Source organism: Miscanthus floridulus, chromosome 2 (assembly GCF_019320115.1).
Source record: "Miscanthus floridulus cultivar M001 chromosome 2, ASM1932011v1, whole genome shotgun sequence".
Lineage (NCBI taxonomy): Eukaryota > Viridiplantae > Streptophyta > Magnoliopsida > Poales > Poaceae > Miscanthus > Miscanthus floridulus.
This window is the reverse complement of record NC_089581.1, coordinates 124,051,074-124,070,298: the sequence shown is the minus strand read 5'-3', so window position 1 is coordinate 124,070,298 and position 19,225 is coordinate 124,051,074. Positions and strand designations below refer to the sequence as shown.

At 44.4% G+C, this 19,225-nt stretch overlaps 1 protein-coding gene across 1 annotated transcript; it reads right to left on the bottom strand.

Annotated features, from left to right (window-relative positions):
• Window positions 1-17,632: 17,632 nt before the first annotated feature.
• On the bottom strand, window positions 17,633-18,214 carry LOC136536996 (uncharacterized mitochondrial protein AtMg00810-like). The gene is made up of 2 exons (XM_066529107.1): window positions 18,068-18,214; window positions 17,633-17,950 (listed from the first exon to the last, which is right to left on the bottom strand). The coding sequence occupies exons 1-2, from the start codon at window positions 18,212-18,214 to the stop codon at window positions 17,633-17,635; spliced, it is 465 nt and encodes a 154-aa protein (XP_066385204.1).
• Between the last annotated feature and the right edge of the window lie 1,011 nt (window positions 18,215-19,225).

Here is a 19,225-nt window from a genome sequence, read left to right as displayed (position 1 = left end):
TTAATCAATGCCTTAGGTCGATGTAATAATTTATTGGTGCTAAAAAACCATGTTGTCAAATCATTTGTTTGATCATCATCACCTTGGGTTGATACTTTGCATTGCATATGACCTCTTGTTTTATTTGCTTACATATTGGATGTTGCATTTTGTATGACCTCGTTTTGCTTACCTCGTTGTCACGAAGACAGTAGTATATGATATGCTACGTACCGGAGATCGAGGGGGCCAATAGGACTGTTGCTCTTCTAGATAATACTGTGTTGCAGCATGTCTGTCATCTGTCACATCACTGTCGGGCCATTCTTTAAACCGGTAGTGATTTCCGTGTGTGGTTATAGCATAAGTAAATTATCTTTTCCACATCTTTCAAACACCTCCTACTGGCTCAACGGTTAAGACCCCGCAACTTAGCCCTCGATACCTGTGTTCGAATCCCGGGTGGCCCAATTTTTTTGGTTTAATTTTATAATTTATTAAGCGGTCTAAAGGTCAAAATGATAAAATAAATAAACCATGGCACACATCCTATACTAGCGCAGCGGTTAAGTGTCTAAACTCTGTAGCCCGAGACCCGAGCTCGAACCCGAGGGCTGGCATAATTTTTTTTAATTTTTTATATATCACTGCCGGTTTTCAAAATAAACCGACAGTGATAACAAGCATAACTGTCAGTTTCTTCTCATCATTGCCGGTTTCTTGAAACCGACAGTGATGTTTATATATATTAAAAAAATTTATATACTGAATAAATAGAAGCATATGTATTCCTATGTCGAAATGGCTTGAATTTTTTTTGACAAGCGTGTACACCCAAATTAAGATCCCACATAGGATCTTATGTTTTTCTAATCATTTTTTATTAATTATATTTTTTTGTGTGCTGAATGAGACAAAAGAGGGTGAATTTCATCTTGGACCCAATAGATTTTTTCATCCACCTCCACAAAATTCTTATCCTTAGGGCACATTAGAGCCTGTGTAAAAGTTTGGCACCATTCCGGATTTTTTCGTGGGTAGACTCAGTTCAACCTATAATTAAACGATCTCATCGCGTGAAAATTCAATTAAACCTCCGAAAGTAGCAAACCATCTCCGAAAAATCCCAAACTTGGTGTTTCCTTCACACGTGGCACGTGCAAGCCTGAGAAAAAGTTTGAGGCCAATATGACACTGGAATGCCTATGAACCACAGAAACATTGATAACCTATGTGCATAGTCATGGTTCGATAAAAGGGCATATGTACCTCTGTGAAGCATGTATACTCTGCCTATGTCGAAATGGCTTAAAATTTTTTTGTTAAGCATGTACACCCAAATTAAGACCCCACACAGGATCTTAGTTTTTTCTATTCATTTTTTTATTTATTATACTTTTCTCTATGCTAAATGAGACAAAAGAGGGTGAATTTCATCTTGGACCCAATAGATTTTTCCATCCACCTCCACAAAATTCTTATCCCTAGGGCACATTAGAGCCTATGTAAAAGTTTGGCACTATTCCGGATCTTTTCGTGGGTAGACTCAGTTCAACCTATAATTAAACGATCTCGTCGCACGGAAATTCAATTAAACCTCAGAAAGTAGCAAACCATCTTCGGAAAATCCCAAATTTGGTGTTTCCTTCACACGTGGCATGTGCAAGCCTGAGAAAAAGTATGAGGCCAATATAACACCGGAATGCTTATGAACCACAGAAACCTTGATAACCTATGTGTATAGTCATGGTTCGATGAAAGGGCACATGTACCTCTGTTAAGCATGTATACTCCGCCTATGTCAAAATGGCTTGAAATTTTTTTGACAAGCATGTACACCTAAATTAAGACCCCACACAGGATCTTAGTTTTTTATATTCATTTTTTTATTTATTATATTTTTCTCTATGCTAAATGAGACAAAAGAGGGTGAATTTCATCTTGGACCCAATAGATTTTTTCATCCACCTCCACAAAATTCTTATCCCTAGGGCACATTAGAGCCTATGTAAAAGTTTGGTACCATTCCAGATCTTTTCATGGGTAGACTCAGTTCAACCTATAATTAAACGGTCTCGTCGCGCGGAAATTCAATTAAACCTCAGAAAGTAGCAAACATCTTTGAAAAATCCCAAACTTGGTGTTTCCTTCACACGTGGCATGTGCAAGCCTAAGAAAAAGTTTAAGGCCAATACGACACCAGAATGCTTATGAACCACAGAAACCTTTATAACCTATGTGTATAGTCATGGTTCGATGAAAAGGTACATGTACCTCTGTCAAGCATGTATACTTCACCTATGTTGAAATGGCTTGAATTTTTTTGGCAAGCATGTACACCCAAATTAAGACCCCACACAGGATCTTAGTTTTTTCTGTTCATTTTTTATTTATTATATTTTTCTCCATGCCAAATGAGACAAAAGAGGGTGAATTTCATCTTAGACCCAATAGATTTTTTCATCCACCTCTACAAAATTCTTATCCCTAGGGAACATTAGAGCCTGTGTAAAAGTTTAGCACCATTCCGGATCTTTTCGTGGGTAGACTCGGTTCAACCTATAATTAAACGGTCTCATCGCGCGGAAATTCAATTAAACCTCAGAAAGTAGCAAATCATCTCTGAAAAATCTCAAACTTGGTGTTTCCTTCACATGTGGCACGTGCAAGCTTGAGAAAAAGTTTGAGGCCAATACGACACCAGAATACCTATAAAGCACAGAAACCTTGACAACCTATGTGTATAGTCATGGTTCGATGAAAGGGCTCATGTACCTCTGTGAAGCATGTATACTCCGCCTATGTTGAAATGACTTGAATTTTTTTTTGACAAGCATGTACATCCAAATTAAGACCCCACACAGGATCTTAGTTTTTTCTGTTCATTTTTTATTTATTATATTTTTCTCCGTGCCAAATGAGACAAAAGAGGGTGAATTTTATCTTGGACCCAATAGATTTTTCCATCCACCTCCACAAAAGTCTTATCCCTAGGGCACATTAGAGCCTGTGTAAAAGTTTGGCACCATTCCGGATCTTTTTGTGGGTAGACTCAGTTCAACCTATAATTAAACGGTCTTGTCGCACAGAAATTCAATTAAACCTTAGAAAGTAGCAAACCATCTTCGAAAAATCCCAAACTTGGTGTTTTCTTCACACATGTTAAGTGCAAGCCTGAGAAAAAGTTTGAGGACAATACGACACCGGTGCGTATAAACCACAGAAACCTTGATAACCTATGTGTATAGTCATAGTTCGATGAAAGGGCACATGTACCTCTATGAAGTATGTATACTCCACCTATGTTGAAATGGCTTGAAATTTTTTTGGCAGGCATGTACACCCAAATTAAGACCCCACACAGGATCGTAGGTTTTTCTGTTCATTTTTTTTATTTATTATATTTTTCTCCGTGCCAAATAAGACAAAAGAGGGTGAATTTCATCTTGGACCCAACAGATTTTTCCATCCACCTTCACAAAATTCTTATCCCTAGGGCACATTAGAGCCTGTGTAAAAGTTTGGCATCATTCCGGATCTTTTCGTGGGTAGACTCAGTTCAACCTATAATTAAACGATCTTGTCGCGCGGAAATTCAATTAAACCTCAGAAAGTAGCAAACCATCTCTGGAAAATCCTAAACTTGGTGTTTCCTTCACACATGGCAAGTGCAAGCCTGAGAAAAAGTTTGAGGCCAATACGACACCGGAATGTGTATAAACCACAGAACCTATGTGTATAGTCATGGTTCGATGAACGGGCACATGTACCTCTATTAAGCATGTATACTCTGCCTATGTTGAAATAGCTTGAAATTTTTTTGGCAAGCATGTACACCCAAATTAAGACCCCACATAGGATCTTAGGTTTTTCTGCTCATTTTTTTATTATTTATTATATTTTTCTCCGTGCCAAATGAGACAAAAGAGGGTGAATTTTATCTTGGACCCAATAGATTTTTCCATCCACCTCCACAAAATTCTTATCCCTAGGGCACAATAGAGCCTATCTAAAAGTTTGGTATGATTTCGGATCTTTTTGTGGGTAGACTCAGTTCAACCTATAATTAAATGGTCTCGTCGCACGGAAATTTAATTAAACCTCCGTAAGTAGCAAACCATCTCCAGAAAATCCCAAACTAGGTGTTTCCTTCACACATGGCAAGTGCAAGCCTGAGAAAAAGTTTGAGACCAATACGACACCGGAATGTTACACGAATTACATGCATGATAATAATTAAACACACAAAGTCGTACATATTAAAATTAGAACCCAATTAAACTATGACCTTAAAAACCTAGCTAAATAAACATTAATTACTATCAGAATCACTATCAGGATCGATCGGGCCATGTATACTAACATGCCTCTGTAGCCATATGTGGTAATTGATGTCATGGATTATGTATCCGCTTGTATCGATGAAGTCCAATACCCTAATGAGTGCACTCTCTCGTGCCTCACAATACCGAAAGAATGGTCGGCCATAGATGTAACCTACTAAATGACCACTGCCCCTATTAGTAATCCTTATGCAGTACTAGCATCCTTCTATAGTGAGCTAGCCAAGGTTTTCATTGCAGAAGTCCCAATCATACCCAAGTTGCTCCGTAGCTTGGTCTAGAATGGCCCACAAGCCACATGCAGCATAGGTAAGGTCCTGTAGCGCAATCTGCATGTGGAGAAAAAGAAAAAAAAATAGAGAATATTATTATAATAATAAACAATAAATAACCATGACTCAGGTATAAGTGACCATTTTACCACATCCACATGGTTGTAGCTCGCAAATCATTCGCTTGCTTACGGGACGGGGATATCACCAGCATTCAAAGCAAGTGCCTTAAAGTGCGCAAAATTAGGAACATCATAGCAAATATGTCGAAGTGCCTCTAAACAAATGCACACGGCACTTAATTGGGCGCTTATTATATCCGGGCTTTGTATTCCTGTCCCGTGGATGTGGTTCCAATGATTTGAACCCCTCATAGGGATGAAAAAACTGAGTTCACACGTCCATAGCTGACCACTTGCATTAGATGTCGTGTTCTCGACGATGTCGGAGATAAAGAACCAGCTAAGTGCTATTCATAGCTAATCTATTGGGGATATAGTCTGCGACATATATACATGCAACAATGATATTAAACTAATTACAGTTATTTGTTAGCATCAAAAAACAAAAGATGTTGGAAAATATTTCATACAATAGTTGGAACAGGAAACCATGGAATGGCCACATTAGGAGCGAATGGCTCATCGCCAGGGTGAAAACCTAGTTCTTGTGGTGGGGGAGGTCCGTTGTTCATACCACCTGATCGATAAAATGCAAAAAAAAATATGAACATAAAATATATGCACAAAAAATTCTTCCAAGTAAAATGTGGCAACATAATTAAATATAGATCGAATGTAAGGAATAAGAATATATATAAATATAGAATGCAAAGAAACATGAATATAAATATAGATCAAATGAATATAGATAGAATATTGGAGAAGACAACATATCAATACCATTGAAAAATGCAGGAGTCGTGACCAAATCACGTAGAGAGAGAGTGGATGTCTTGAGAAGTGAGAGTGAAATGTGAGAAATGAGACTGAGAGTTCGTGGGTGAGTGGGATCGATGTATGTGGCTGGCAGTTTGTTTTATATAGGGGGGCATGGACATCACTGCCGGTTTTTAAATAGAACCGACAGTGAAAGTTACTATCACTACCGGTTTTTAAATAGAACCGACAGTGAAGGTGACTATCACTGCCGGTTTCTAAATAGAACCGATAGTGAAGGTGCATATATGTAAAGGATATATTTATTTAGATACTATAGTGGGAAAGTTTTAACAACAATGATATATTTATTTAGATAGTAATGAAATACATCAAAAAAATTACAAAAAATTAGAAATAAGTTACATATACGATAACAAAGACCTTACACTAAAATTCCATATACGATAACAAAGACTTATTTGCATATAGGTTAATGTTACCATCAATGTGTATCAACACATTATAATTTAACCACCTCAGTAGAATTCTTCTAGCACCAAATAGGGTCAAACAACAGCACCGAGGTGGTCTACGAGCTATATCGGTTGGAGATGATAAGTGACATCGATGAATCCATGCCTCTACTGTACATGGCCTTTTTCTTGGTACAGTCCAGAGCACATCGGATTTAGCTCAGCACTGTGAACCTCGTGGCATCTCCAATCTTTGGCGTTGCTCTATTTTCAGTAGCATTCTTCTAGTACCTCATGTGTGCACCATTTTGGTAGACTACGATGCATAACAATATCTATGGTTTGTTGTGAGAGAAAAACATTATATCATGGCTAATAAGGTCTAGCTGAAACCAACATGCATGGAGAGGCTAGCTCCTGACCGAGGGTCATTTTATAGGGGCTAGTAGTCGTGGTACATTTTTCTTTCTGAACTAAAGTTGTCATGGTAGGTGGGAGCAGTGTTCCAATGGTTGTGGTCATGGGAGCACTGTTGGCATGTGAGGAGCATCTACACATCACTGTCGGTTTTAGTTTAAAAACCGATAGTGAATTGGGCCTTCTATGTCGATTTGAGCAACCGACTGTGATAGAAGATATCACTGCCGGTTTTAAAACCAAAACCGACAGTGAAGGGCCCTGCCACAACTTTAGGTAAAAAATATAAAAAATAGTGTCGGTTTGGAGCCTGCCATCGTAGCCTTTTGTAAAAAATATAAAAAAGTTTGGCCTGCCTGAGATTCGAGCGCGGGTCATGGGATCGAGAGTGCGCGGCCTTAACCGCTGAGTTAGGATAGGGAGTTCGGTCAAAATGGTTTTATTTTTTCTTTTATCCCATTGTAATGCGCTACTAAATAATAAATGCAAAATCAAAAAAGTTTGGCCCGCCTAGGATTCGAGCGCGGGTCTCAGAGTATAGAGTGCGCGGCCTTAACCGCTGAGCTAGAATAGGGAGTTCACTTATTTTGCTTTTCTTTCTTTATTTATTAATAGAAATAATGCAGTTAGTTTATATTCTAAAATAACACAAAAATTTGTGTCTTGATTATTTAATTCTATGATAATGAATTAATGGTCTATAATTATCAAATAATAGTGTTTGTGAACATCATCTTAATATTTGATTACATAGTCAATAATTAAATTGTAGAGATGCGCATAAAATATAAATTAAATATTCAGTGCGAATTACTGATACAACGTCTGCATAATGATTACATAGTTAACAATAATCTAACTATCTTTAGGTCCATCAACAATGAGGGCCTTAATGTGATCAATTCGTAAGTAAGCAGGTTCGTCACCCTCTTGAAGGATAGGTAGGGGTACGTTCGCCCCAAATGGAGGCATTTCCTGATCGCCCCTATAGTCTTCTTCGTCCATCACTCCATCGACACCGACAAGCTTCCTTTTCCCTTCTAGGACTACTTTTAGCCTTCCTTTTGTCTTGTTGTCCCTTGCATAGAAGGCTTGCATAATATCTCTTGCAAGGACGAAGGGGTCGTCTTTGTATGCGTTCTTAGTGAGATCAACAGTAGTGAACCCTTTGCTGTCAGTGTTGATTTCCTCGAGCCAAACCCACTGACAGCGAAAAAGAGTTGCCTTCAATGGACCATAGGCTAGCTCCATATCTCCTCTATAAAACCATAGTATGTCGCCTGCATGTTGTTGTTCTCGTCGTGAGCATCAAAACAAACACCACAATTTTAGTATGCGCTCTTTCCATCTTGCTTTTTTGTGTAAAATGTAAATCCATTGATCTCATACCCTTGGTACTTAAGATATGTACTCGAAGGTCCCTTGGCAAAGGCATCCAGTTGATTACCCAACTTTATTCCAAGCAAGCAACGTCGTAACTAGCTGACAAATTCCTCCTTATGTTTTTTGTCCAGCCAAGCCCGTGACCTGCTCGGATATAGAGTTTGCAGTGATTGCCTATGCTCATCAATGTATGGCATCACACCCTCGGCTTGCTGGAGAATAGTGAACTATGCATGTCTGAAAGAAATAGGATCGTCTACTGTAACAGATTTCTCCCTGATCGTTCCTTTGCCACGTAGTCTTTCCTCATGATGAGATTCTGGAACTCTGACCCTTTTGATGTCTAGATAATATGTGCAGAACTCAATGGCCTCCTCCATTGACCATCCTTCAACCATGCCCCCTTCTAGCCTGAATCTATTCCTAACATACCTCCTGAAAACTTTCATCAATCTTTTGAAAGGAAACATCTGATGCAGGTACATTGGGCCAAGGGCTCTAATTTGGTCAACAAGATGAATGAGCAGATGCAATGAGATATCAAAGTAAGTCGGCAGGAAATGCATCTTAAGCCTAACGAGAGTTTTGGCTATGTCTCGCTGCAGCTGCTCTAGCGTGGACACATCAATCACCTTTTTTGAGATCGCATTGAAGAACAAGCAAACCTTTATGATTGGGGCGTAGACCTTTCGGGGGAGGATACCATGTAGGGAAACAAGGAGCAGCTAAGTCATAATGACATGATAGTCATGGGCCTTCATAGGGCCATAGTTGAACTTGAGTTGTCTCATGTTCACTAGCCTCTTCGGGTTCACACAGTAGCCCATTGGGACTTTGAGTTCATTGAAGAAAGAAATAAGCGCATGCTTTTCTTCCTTCTTCAATGTCCATGATGCAACTGGAAGTTCAAACTGGCCATTCTCTAGCTCCATAGGATGCAACTCCTTTCTGATTCCCAAGTGTTGCATGTCCAGGCGTGTGGCTAGTGAATCCTTCGATGTCCCCCCGGTGTCCATCAAGGTGTTAAGAGTGTTAGCGCCCATGTTTTTAGTGATGTGCATGGGATCAAGACAGTGGCGTACACTCAGAAATGGCTAGTAAGGTAGTTTCCAGAAAACCGATTTTTTCTTCCAAATGCTCCCATCAGGCGTTGCTACTGCATTGTCCCCCTTCCCAAGGACAACCTCTAGTTTGTTGAGTTCTCGAAGTATCACAGGCCCGTCTCGATAGTTTGGAGCTAAGCGTTTCTCAATAGTACCATTGAAATCTTTTCTGTTCCTGCGGTAAGGGCAATCCTTAGGTAGGAACCTATGGTGTCCCATATAAACTATCTTTGAGTTATTTGGCAGATTTACCGCATCGGTGTTGTCCAAGCACTCAACATATCCAGTATAGCCTTTTGTCTTCTCTCCAGACAATGAACCTCGACCTGGCAGGTTGGTGATTGTAGTGATAAGTACTCCCTTGATCGTGACATGTTCCTTTTTGTACTCATCCCAAACATCCGGCACACCCTTTTCAAACATCTCCACTAGTTCATCGATCACTGGTTCCAAAAACACATCGATGTCATTCCTAGGCTATCTTGGCCCTTGGAACAGTAGTGGCATCCGGATGTACGACTGCTTCATACAGACCCAAGGTGGAAGGTTGTATATACAAAGCGTCACTGGCTAGGTGCTATGATTGCTTCTAACCTGGTCGAAAGGATTCATTCCATCTGTGCTCAAAACCAAATGTGCCTTACCTCTCCACCGATGTCCTTATAGAACATAGTATTGATAGTCCTCCAGTCATGCCCATCGGTGGGGTGCCTCATCATTGTATCTTTCTTACGCTCTTCACCATGCTAGCGCAACAGCTTGGCTGACTTTGCACATGCAAATAGCCTATGCACCTGGGAGCTATAGGGAAATACCAAACGATCTTTACACGACCTCCTCTGGTCTTGGTACCCTCATCTGACAGCCCTTCCTTGTACTATGGAGCTTCACACTTGGGGCACTTATCCAAGTCTTTGTATTTTTCTCTATGGTACAATATGCAATTATTGGAACACGCGTGGATTTTTTCAACCTCGAGGCCGATGGGGCAGATCATTTACTTGGCCAAGTATGTCTTTTCTGGCAACTCGTTTTTTCTGGGAGCATTTTCCTTATTATACCTAACAACTGATCGAAGCCTTTATCGCTCAATCCGTTTGTCGATTTGAACTCTAACAGCATGATGTCGGCTTCCAGTTTGCTCATTGGACAATTCCTATACAATGGTGTTTTGCTGTCTTATCTCATTTTCTCTAGCTTTCTCAGCTGTCTTTCACTAAGACATCCGGTCTCTACATTACGTAGCAGCTGAGAAATATCATCGTTATCCTCGGTGTCGTTAGCTAGCGTGTTCCTAAACACATTATTAACTGTGGCCATAGGTTTCATGTTGACACCGGGTTCCTCGTCAGCATCGTAGATGGCTACGTCAGACATGTCTACATCATCATCGTTTTCCCGCAGAATATTCACACCAACCTCGCCATGCATAGTCCATATTGTATAGTTTGGCATGAACCCCCTAGTAATCAAGTGCGATCGTATAGACTCAATTTGACAAAAGTTCCTATGATTCTTGCAATCTTTGCATGGGCAGAAGACAGGGTTCCCATTCCTAGCATGGGCTTTGGCATCGGTGATAAACTGGCTGACGCCATGCATGTACTGCTTGTCTGTTCGGGACAGATGCATCCACTCTCGATCCATCCCTGCACAAAAAAATACTGAGACAGTAATTACAAAGAATTAATAAGAAATCGAGCTTCATGAACAACAATTGTAGCTCGAAAGTACCATTTTTGAAAAACATTATTGTACACTAATTATTGAAAAATTGAAATTGGTAGCCCCAGCCCTGTAAATTGAAAATCGTAGTAAAAACAATTATTGCACAATATTGAAGAACAACTATTCTACTCTACTTCTAAGAACTAATTATAGCATCACATACTAACAATGATGATCTTGACCACCATGGAATAATTAGCTAGGAATTTAAATGCGTTCATAGACACCAACCTTTTGGATGATGGATTCACCATAATTTGAGACTGACACAAATGTCCAATTAGAAAAGTGCTATCTAGAATGGAGAAAGAACTAGAATGAGAATCAAGCAATGTAGCTATCAAAACGAAGCTAATTAAGCAACAAAATCAAAGGAGTCGATGTTTGTTACAAACCTTAAAGCAAAAAGATCAAGCCATTCTTTAAAATCCAAGCACTAGCTTAATGGTGAAGAGCAGCCGCAACAATAGAGGGAAGGGTCCAAACGCGCTCCTCTGTTCTTGGGATGGAAGAGAGGAGAAAGGAGAGGACGGCTGCAGCCTTTTTGTGTTATAGGTTTATCACCGTCGGTTCTTGGCTAGAACCGACAGTGATAGAGCCCTATCACTGTCGGCTCTTGGCTTAAACCGGCAGTGATGAGTGCCCGCCAAAACACTACCAGTTCAAGCGACAAACCGGCAGTGATGTGGTCCTTCACTGTCGGTTTTAGCCCAGCCCCAATCATTTTTTTTATTTTCAAGCTCATAACTGGCAGTGAAGGTACATCACTACCGGTTCTTATAAATCCGACAGTGATGAGGCCGGCAGTGATGTGCAAATCTGGCGTAGTGCACCCCCCCCCCCCCCCCCACCACACACACCAGTTGCCACCGCTGCACACACCATCTAATATAATGCACACAAAGTGTCATGTGAGCCAAGGTAGACTTGTAAGTTAACAAAAGCCATGACTGGTATCTTCTCTAATATTCTAGGAAGGACGCAAAAGGCTAGAGTGGTCATGGGAGAGGGGGTATAGATTTGTGATAGTTGACCATCAGGGATAGCATATGAGGTAGCGCTATGCCACAAACGGGTGCCATACATCTGTCCTAGAAAAATTTTAAATGTACGATGTTTTGATGAAAAGCATGTACATAATGTCACTCTGACTTAAGAAGTACGGATATTTTATCTATATTACTGATCAAATATTTTATTTGAACATGGAGTCGACCACCAATAAATTAAAATAGTGGTTTTGAAAGTTTTGAGATTTGGATAGTGATAATGTGCAAGCTAGCTTTAATCTTTGAAACCAAGATAAGACATTGGTTTGTTTGAAGAGTACAATAATGCTCTAATATCAGTTGTATATTTAAAAGGCGTGCTTCCTATTTGTTTAGATAAACAAATTCATATTCGGCGCTTTAGTTGTTTTTATTGTGTCATATGCTTGCTATTATTTTGGCTCTTCTCTCTTGTTTCAGTTCATTACTTGACGACTTTTCTTTACTACCTCTCCAGGTCTGCTTTTTTGGGATCAGTTTGTTACAGAGCAGGTGTACCTTATTGGAACATTTTGTCAGGCCGTGTGGAGGATGGAGAAAGCCCAGTCCCACGGAAGGATGTCTTTGAGTTTCCTGGCCCGTCAGCGCCGTTGTTACTTGAAGCTGGCACCCAGCAGGGTGAAGAACGACTTCTAGAAGATCCAGCAAAGCCAACTGATGATACAGATTTCTTGGAAGGTACTTTTATCCAGATAAATTCAGATAAACAAAAGGCTACAACAAACAAGAAGAACAACAAGAAAAAGGGTTGTTGATCCCTGGCTGCCCTGCACAGGTAAGCAACTAGCTTACCAGCACACACACTCATTTACTATGGCTAGAGGTAGAAGAAGAGATTGAGAACAGCACACACACTCAGCACAAGCACCAGCGCTGGCCGAAGCCTTGCCCTTTGATAAGTGGCAACTGAACTAAGTATTCCATTGCCCTTTGGATAGAATATATACACCTCTAGCTGTATCTCTACCAGGTATATAGTTGTTGGCCAGCTACCTACTCCTGAGTACAAGAGTACACCAACTACCTACTTCTACTTACTCCTAAGGTACAAAGTATACCAACTACACCTAACAGTACAAAGCTTACCTCAGCCCACTACCAAGACACGAGTGATGTAATAGTTACCAACTAATGTACTAGAGGTGGCCTATTGCAATACTGTTACAGCTACAGGAACTGGTCGGCAGAGCCGATCAGTCCCCAACTCCCAATAGGGAGTGGTCGGCCGAGCCGACCAGTCTCCAACCAAGGAGAAAATGGGGAGCAGCAGATTATGTCTAACAATTCTTCCCCTAATCCTGCTGCTAGCCCGATGCCTTGATATCATACATGCCAATCATCTTCCTCAGCTCCATAAACCGCAGGCGTTCGAGTGACTTGGTGAGGATGTCAGCAAGATGTCTGCCGGTCTCGACAAACTCGATGACGATCTGCCCTCCATCGATGCAGTACCGGAGGAAGTGGAACTTGATGTCGATGTGCTTGCTCCGGTCATGGAGGACAGAGTTCTTGGTGAGGGCGAGGGCGGGCTGGTTGTCCACCATCAGAGCTGGCGGGTGAGCTTCCTCATCGATCAGCTCGCCCAACAGTCGGCGCAGTCAGACAGCCTAGCACGCCGCCATGGCCGCTGTGACGTACTCCGCCTCACACATCAATAGCACCACGATCTTTTGCTTCAGTGACTGCCAAGCAATGGGGGCCGCTCCAAAGAAGATGAGCACGCCGAAGGTGCTTTGTCGCCCATCAATGTCGCCCACCATGTCCGCATCGCTGAAAACAGTGAGCTCCGGCTCACCTTCCTTTGCCTTTGGGGGTGCCTCACTGAACACCGTGAGCCGCAACCCTCCCTTGCCGCCACTCTTGGGGAAGATGATCACTTAATCGAGCGTCCCCTTAATGTAGTGCAGCAACCTTTTCACTATCGACCAGTGATCTTCGCGTGGGTCCTCCATGAAATGGCTGACGTACCGACCCGCGAACGCAATGTCCGGTCGGGTATGAGTGAGGTAGCGCAGCCGACCGACGATACTCTGGTAGCATGTCATGTCCACCTTTGCAGCAGTGTTGTGCTTGCTCGGCTTCAGCCGCTCCTCCATTGGAGTCACACACAGCTTGCACTCCACCATGCCACCACGCTCCAGCAGCTTCTCCGTGTAGGCGCGCTGACCCAGGGAGATGCTCTTCTTCCCCTGCCTCACCTCAATGTCGAGGTAGTAGGAGAGCGTGCTGAGATTGCTCATCTTGAAACAAGCCGCCATCTCACGCTTGAAACTATCGATGTCCTCAGCTCGCGCTCCGGTAACGATTAAGTCATCCACGTACACGCCGACGATGAGCTCCTCCTTCCCCCATCGCCGCGTGTAGAGCGCGTGCTCTATAGTGCAGCGAGTGAACCCAAGCTCGCCCAAGGTGGCGTCAAGCTTGGCATTCCACGCCAAAGGGGCCTGCCGCAGCCCGTAGAGCACCTTGCACAGCTTGAGCACCATGTGCTCAGCGCCCTTGATGGCGAAGCCTAGAGCTTGCTTGATGAAATCCATCTCCACGAGCTTGTCATTGAGGAACGTAGACTTCACGTCGAGGTGGTGGACATGCCAATCCTTCACTGCTGCCATGGCCAACAGCAAGCGAACGGACTCCATTCACGCCATCAGAGCAAAGACTTCCTCAAAGTCGATGCCCTCACGCTACACAAAGCCGTGGGCGACGAGCTGAGCCTTGTACTTGACAATGATGTCGTGCTCGTCCCGCTTCACCTTGTAGACCCACTTGAAGCTGATCGGCCGATAGCCCACCGATGGATCTACCAACTCCCATGTGCCATTGTCCTCAATGGCCTTCATCTCTTCCAACATCGCCTGTCCCCAATTAGCATCGTGTTCCGCCACTGTGAACATTGGTGACTCCTCGGCACTAACAAGGAGTAGCTCTAGATCATCGAGTAGCCAACTCACTAGGCCTATGGCCCATGCATTGTCGATGATGTTGTCCAACCTGTAGAACTGGACCTCCTCGCTGTTGTGGAAGGCATCCACAAACTCGCTGATGTTGCTCAGAAGGGAGGTGAACTCGATTGGTGGTCCCTGGCTTCCCTGTTCTTCCAGAGTGGTCGGCATCGCTGCTGGACTGATCAACACCACTACCAGAGTGGTTGGCATCGCTGCTGGACCACTCGGCACCATTGCCAAAGTGGTTGGATCCATTGTTGGAGCGGTTAGCACCACTCCTGGAGTTGTCAACTCTACTACTAGAGTGCTCTGCACTACTACTAAAGTGCTTGGCACCCCCTCTACAATGCTCAGCACCCCTCCTAGAGTGCTCGGCACTACCCTAGGAGTGCCCATCTCTATTGCTAGAGTGGTTGGCACCTCCTCTCCAGCGTCTCCACCACCGTGGATGACCATGCGCTCAACGACGAAGGTGCTGGTGAAGCCACCAGCTTTCCCCATGCCCGGACTGTCCCAGTCCTAGGTCGCCTTCTCACTAAACTTCATCATGCCGGTCACATCATCATCGAGCTCAGAGAAGATTGCCTTAGAGCCCATCATGTGGTTGCTGGCGTCAAAGTCCAGGTATCACCGCTGCTCCTGCTCACCGCCCACACATCCGAGGTGGACTTGGACGCGTGGTTCATCGAGGTTGATAGGCTTTAGAGCCTTCCCAGGCCCTTCCACCACCATCCCCTCTCCCTTCTCCTTAGCCTCAATGTCATGCAGTGCACAAAACATCACCATCAGGAGAGTGGCCTAATCATCATCATCAGCCTACGCCAGATGAGCCTCAGCCTTCTTCTCCTGCTTGCGATTTGGGCACTCCTTTGCCCAATGGCCTGTCTTCTCGCAACGTCGGTAGGCGTTGGGGTCGACCTTCTTCTTTTTCTTCTCCAAAGAAGCCTTGTCATGGTGCTTGCCATCGCCACCACGACTAGAGGAGGCTTCCTCGGACTTCTTCTCCTTCATCCGGGCAGCCACTCCTCTTCTGTCAACAGCAGCTTGCCACTGTCCGTCGTTGTTGTGGCCTACTCCATGCGCTCGTCCACCGCCCACAGATGACCTGTCACATCCTCAATGGTGAGGGTGGACAAGTATAGCATCATCTCTATAGAGAGAGCAATCTAGATGTACTTCACCGACATGGAGTGGAGGTACTTGGAGACTGTCTCTTCTTCATCGATGGTGACGCGGTGGCTCCTCAACTTGCTGATGAGCGTCTACAAGTGGAGGAAGAAGTCCTCCACTGATTCACCATCTTTGAACTTGAGGCTGGCGTACTTTTGCTTCAGCAGCTGGGCCGTCGCCTTCTTTGCACGGTCGGAATCAACGCGCATCATCGCAATGGCCTCCCACGCCTCCATAGCAGAGCTCTTTGCCCCCAACAGCTCCCTATACTCCACTAGCACAGCAGCGAGGATGGCTTCCAACGCTGATATGTCATCTTCTTCATTGTCGGTGCCCTTATCAATGGCATTCCAGAGTCGTTGGGCTCTGAGCTTGACCTTCATGGTCACCGCCCATTCGCCATAGTTGGTGTGAGTCAGTGTCGGCCAACTAGTGCCACTGACCTCCCACACCATGCACACAATGACCTCCTATCATGGCTGGGCAGCCATAGCAGCGCCGCTGCTGTTGACCATCTCCAAACCATCCATCATCACCAGTGGTTAGTCCAGTGACAGCGCTTATATGGCTCTAATACCACTTGTTGATCCCTGGCTGCCCTACATAGGTAAGCAACTAGCTTACCAACACACATACACACTCACTATGGCTAGAGATAGAAGAAGAGATTGAGAATAGCGCCCACACACACTCAGCACAAGCACCAGTGTTGGCCGAAGCCCTGCCCTTTGGTTTGTAGCAACTGAACTAAGTATTCCATTGCCCTTTGGATGGAATATATACACCTCTAGCTATACCTCTACTAGGTACATAGTTTTTGGCCAACTACCTACTCCTAAGTACAAGAGTACACCAGCTACCTACTCCTAAGGTACAGAGTACACCAACTACCTACTCCTAAGGTACAGAGTATACCAACTACTCCTAGTAGTAACAAAGCTTACCTCAGCCCACTACCAAGACATGGGTGATGTAATAGCTACTAACTAATGTACTAGAGGAGGCCTATTGTAATACTGCTATAGCTATAGGAACTGGCCGGTAGAGCCAATCAGTCTCTAACTCCTAACAGGGAGTGGTCGGCCGAACCGACCAATCTCCAACCAAGGAGAGAATGGGGGGCAGCAGATTATGTCTAACAATTCTTTCCCTAATCCTGTTGCTAGCCCAATGCCTTGACCTCATCCATGCCAGTCATCTTCCTCAGCTCCATGAACCATAGGCGTCAGAGTGACTTGGTGAAGATGTCAGTGAACTGTCTACCGGTCTCAACAAACTCGATGACGATCTGCCCTCCATTGATGTAGTCCCAGAGGAAGTGGAACTTGATGTCAATGTGCTTGCTCTGGTCATGGAGGACAGGGTTCTTGGCAAGGGTGATGGTGAGCTAGTTGTCCACCATCAGAGTTGGCGGGTGAGCTTCCTCACCGGTTAGCTCGCCCAACAGCCAGTGCAGTCAGACAACCAGGCACGCCGCCATGGCTGTTGCGACGTACTCCGCCTCACACATCGATAGCGCCATGATCTTTTGCTTCAGTGACTACCAAGCAATGGGGGCTGCTCCAAAGAAGACAAGCACGCTGGAGGTGCTCCGTCGCCCATCAATGTCGCCCACCATGTCCGCATCATTGAAAACAGTGAGCTCCCGCTCACCTTCCTTTGCCTTTGGGGGGTGCCTCACTAAACACCATGAGCCACAACCCTTTCTTGCCACCACTCTTGGGGAAGATGATTGCTTGATCAAGCGTGCCCTTGACGTAGCGCAACAACCTTTTCTCTACTGACCAGTGATCTTCGCACAGGTCCTCCATGAAACGGCTAATGTGCCCAATCACAAATGCAATGTCTAGTCGGGTATGAGTGAGGTAGCGTAGCTCGCCGATGATACTCTAGTAGTGCATCATGTCCACCTTTGCAGTAGTGCTATGCTTGCTCAGCTTCAGCCGCTCCTCCATTGGAGTCACGCATGGCTTGCACACTGCCATGCCGTCATGCTCCAGCAGCTTCTCCGTGTAGGCGCACTGACCCAGGGAGATGCTCTGCTTCCCCTGCCTCACCTCGATGTTGAGGTAGTAGAAGAGCATGCCAAGATCGCTCATCTTAAAATGAGCTACCATCTCACGCTTGAAATCATCGATGTCCTCTGCTCGCGCTCTAGTGATGATTAAGTCATCCACATACATGCCGACAATGAGCTCCTCCTTCCCCTATCACCAAGTGTAGAGCACATGCTCTGTAGCATAGTGAGTGAACCCAAGCTCGCCCAAGGTGGCATCGAGCTTGGCGTTCCACGCTCGAGGGGCCTACCATAGCCCATAGAATGCCTTGCGCAGCTTGAGCACCATGTGCTCAGCACCCTTGATGGTGAAGCCCGGAGCTTGCTTGACGAAGACCGTCTCCATGAGCTCGTCATTGAGGAACGTAGACTTGACATCGAGGTAGTGGACAAACCAATCCTTCGCTACTCCCATGGCCAACAGCAAGCGAATGGACTCCATTCACACCACCAAAGCAAAGACTTCCTCAAAGTCGATGCCCTCATGCTGCACGAAGCCATGGGCAACGAGCCAAGCCTTGTACTTGACAATGGTGCCGTGCTCATCCCGCTTCACCTTGTAGACCCACTTGAAGCTGATCAACCTACAGCCCACTGGTGGATCTACTAGCTCCCATGTACCATTGTCCTCGATGGCCTTCATCTCTTCCAACATTGCCCATGGCCAATTGGCATCGCGTTCAGTCACTGCGAACGTCGGTGGCTCCTTGGCACTAACAAGGAGCACTCGAGAAGCCGACTCGCTAGGCCTGTAGCCCCTGCATTGCCGACGATGTTATCTAGCCTGTGGAACCAGACCTCCTCGCCATTGTGGAAGGCATCCACGAACTCACTAATGTCACTCGGAGGGGAGGTGAACTCGATCGGTGGTCCTCGGCTTCCTTGTTCTGCCAGAGTGGTTGGCATCTGTCGACATAGAATTTCATCCCGTGTCGAGGACACACATAGCAAGCCGAAAGGGTCCGCTCAATGGAGCAGATCTGCCTAGCTTCAGCGTAGGGGTGGTTGATCCTGCACAATCCTCCCGAGGCGTGCCAGTTAATTTGACCCTGCAATTGACAAGGAGAGAAAGTTCATCAGTAATTAAGGGTGGAACTTGCCAGTGTTACCAGACAGTCCCGAATGTACAGCTGTGAGAGCCGATATGAAAGGAAATAGGCTAAATAGCCGATTCCAGTATATTCGTGAGAATAAGTCAGTTAGAGCTCATGGGGTCGTGTGAAGAGAATCGGTTATCATTCAGGATAAACATCATTTAAATGAATATTAGTCAATGGCAATAAGATATCAATGATGATCGGTCCATGCTGAGCTAATGATTATGAGTAACCGAACTCCTTTTTATATAAAGAAACAATTCAACATCACTTAATCATTTAATAAAGATAAATCTAATGAACATGTTAGATCTCATCTATCGCCATGA

Excerpts from the sequence above, each read along its gene's own strand:
- LOC136536996 (XM_066529107.1), bottom strand. The coding sequence starts at position 18,214 with ATGGGAGTAGCGAAGGATTGGTTTGTCCACTACCTCGATGTCAAGTCT. Across the intron at positions 17,951-18,067 it reads TGGTGCTCAAGCTGCGCAAG|GGGAAGGAGGAGCTCATTGT; the intron begins GCATTCTATGGG and ends ACTTGGTGATAG.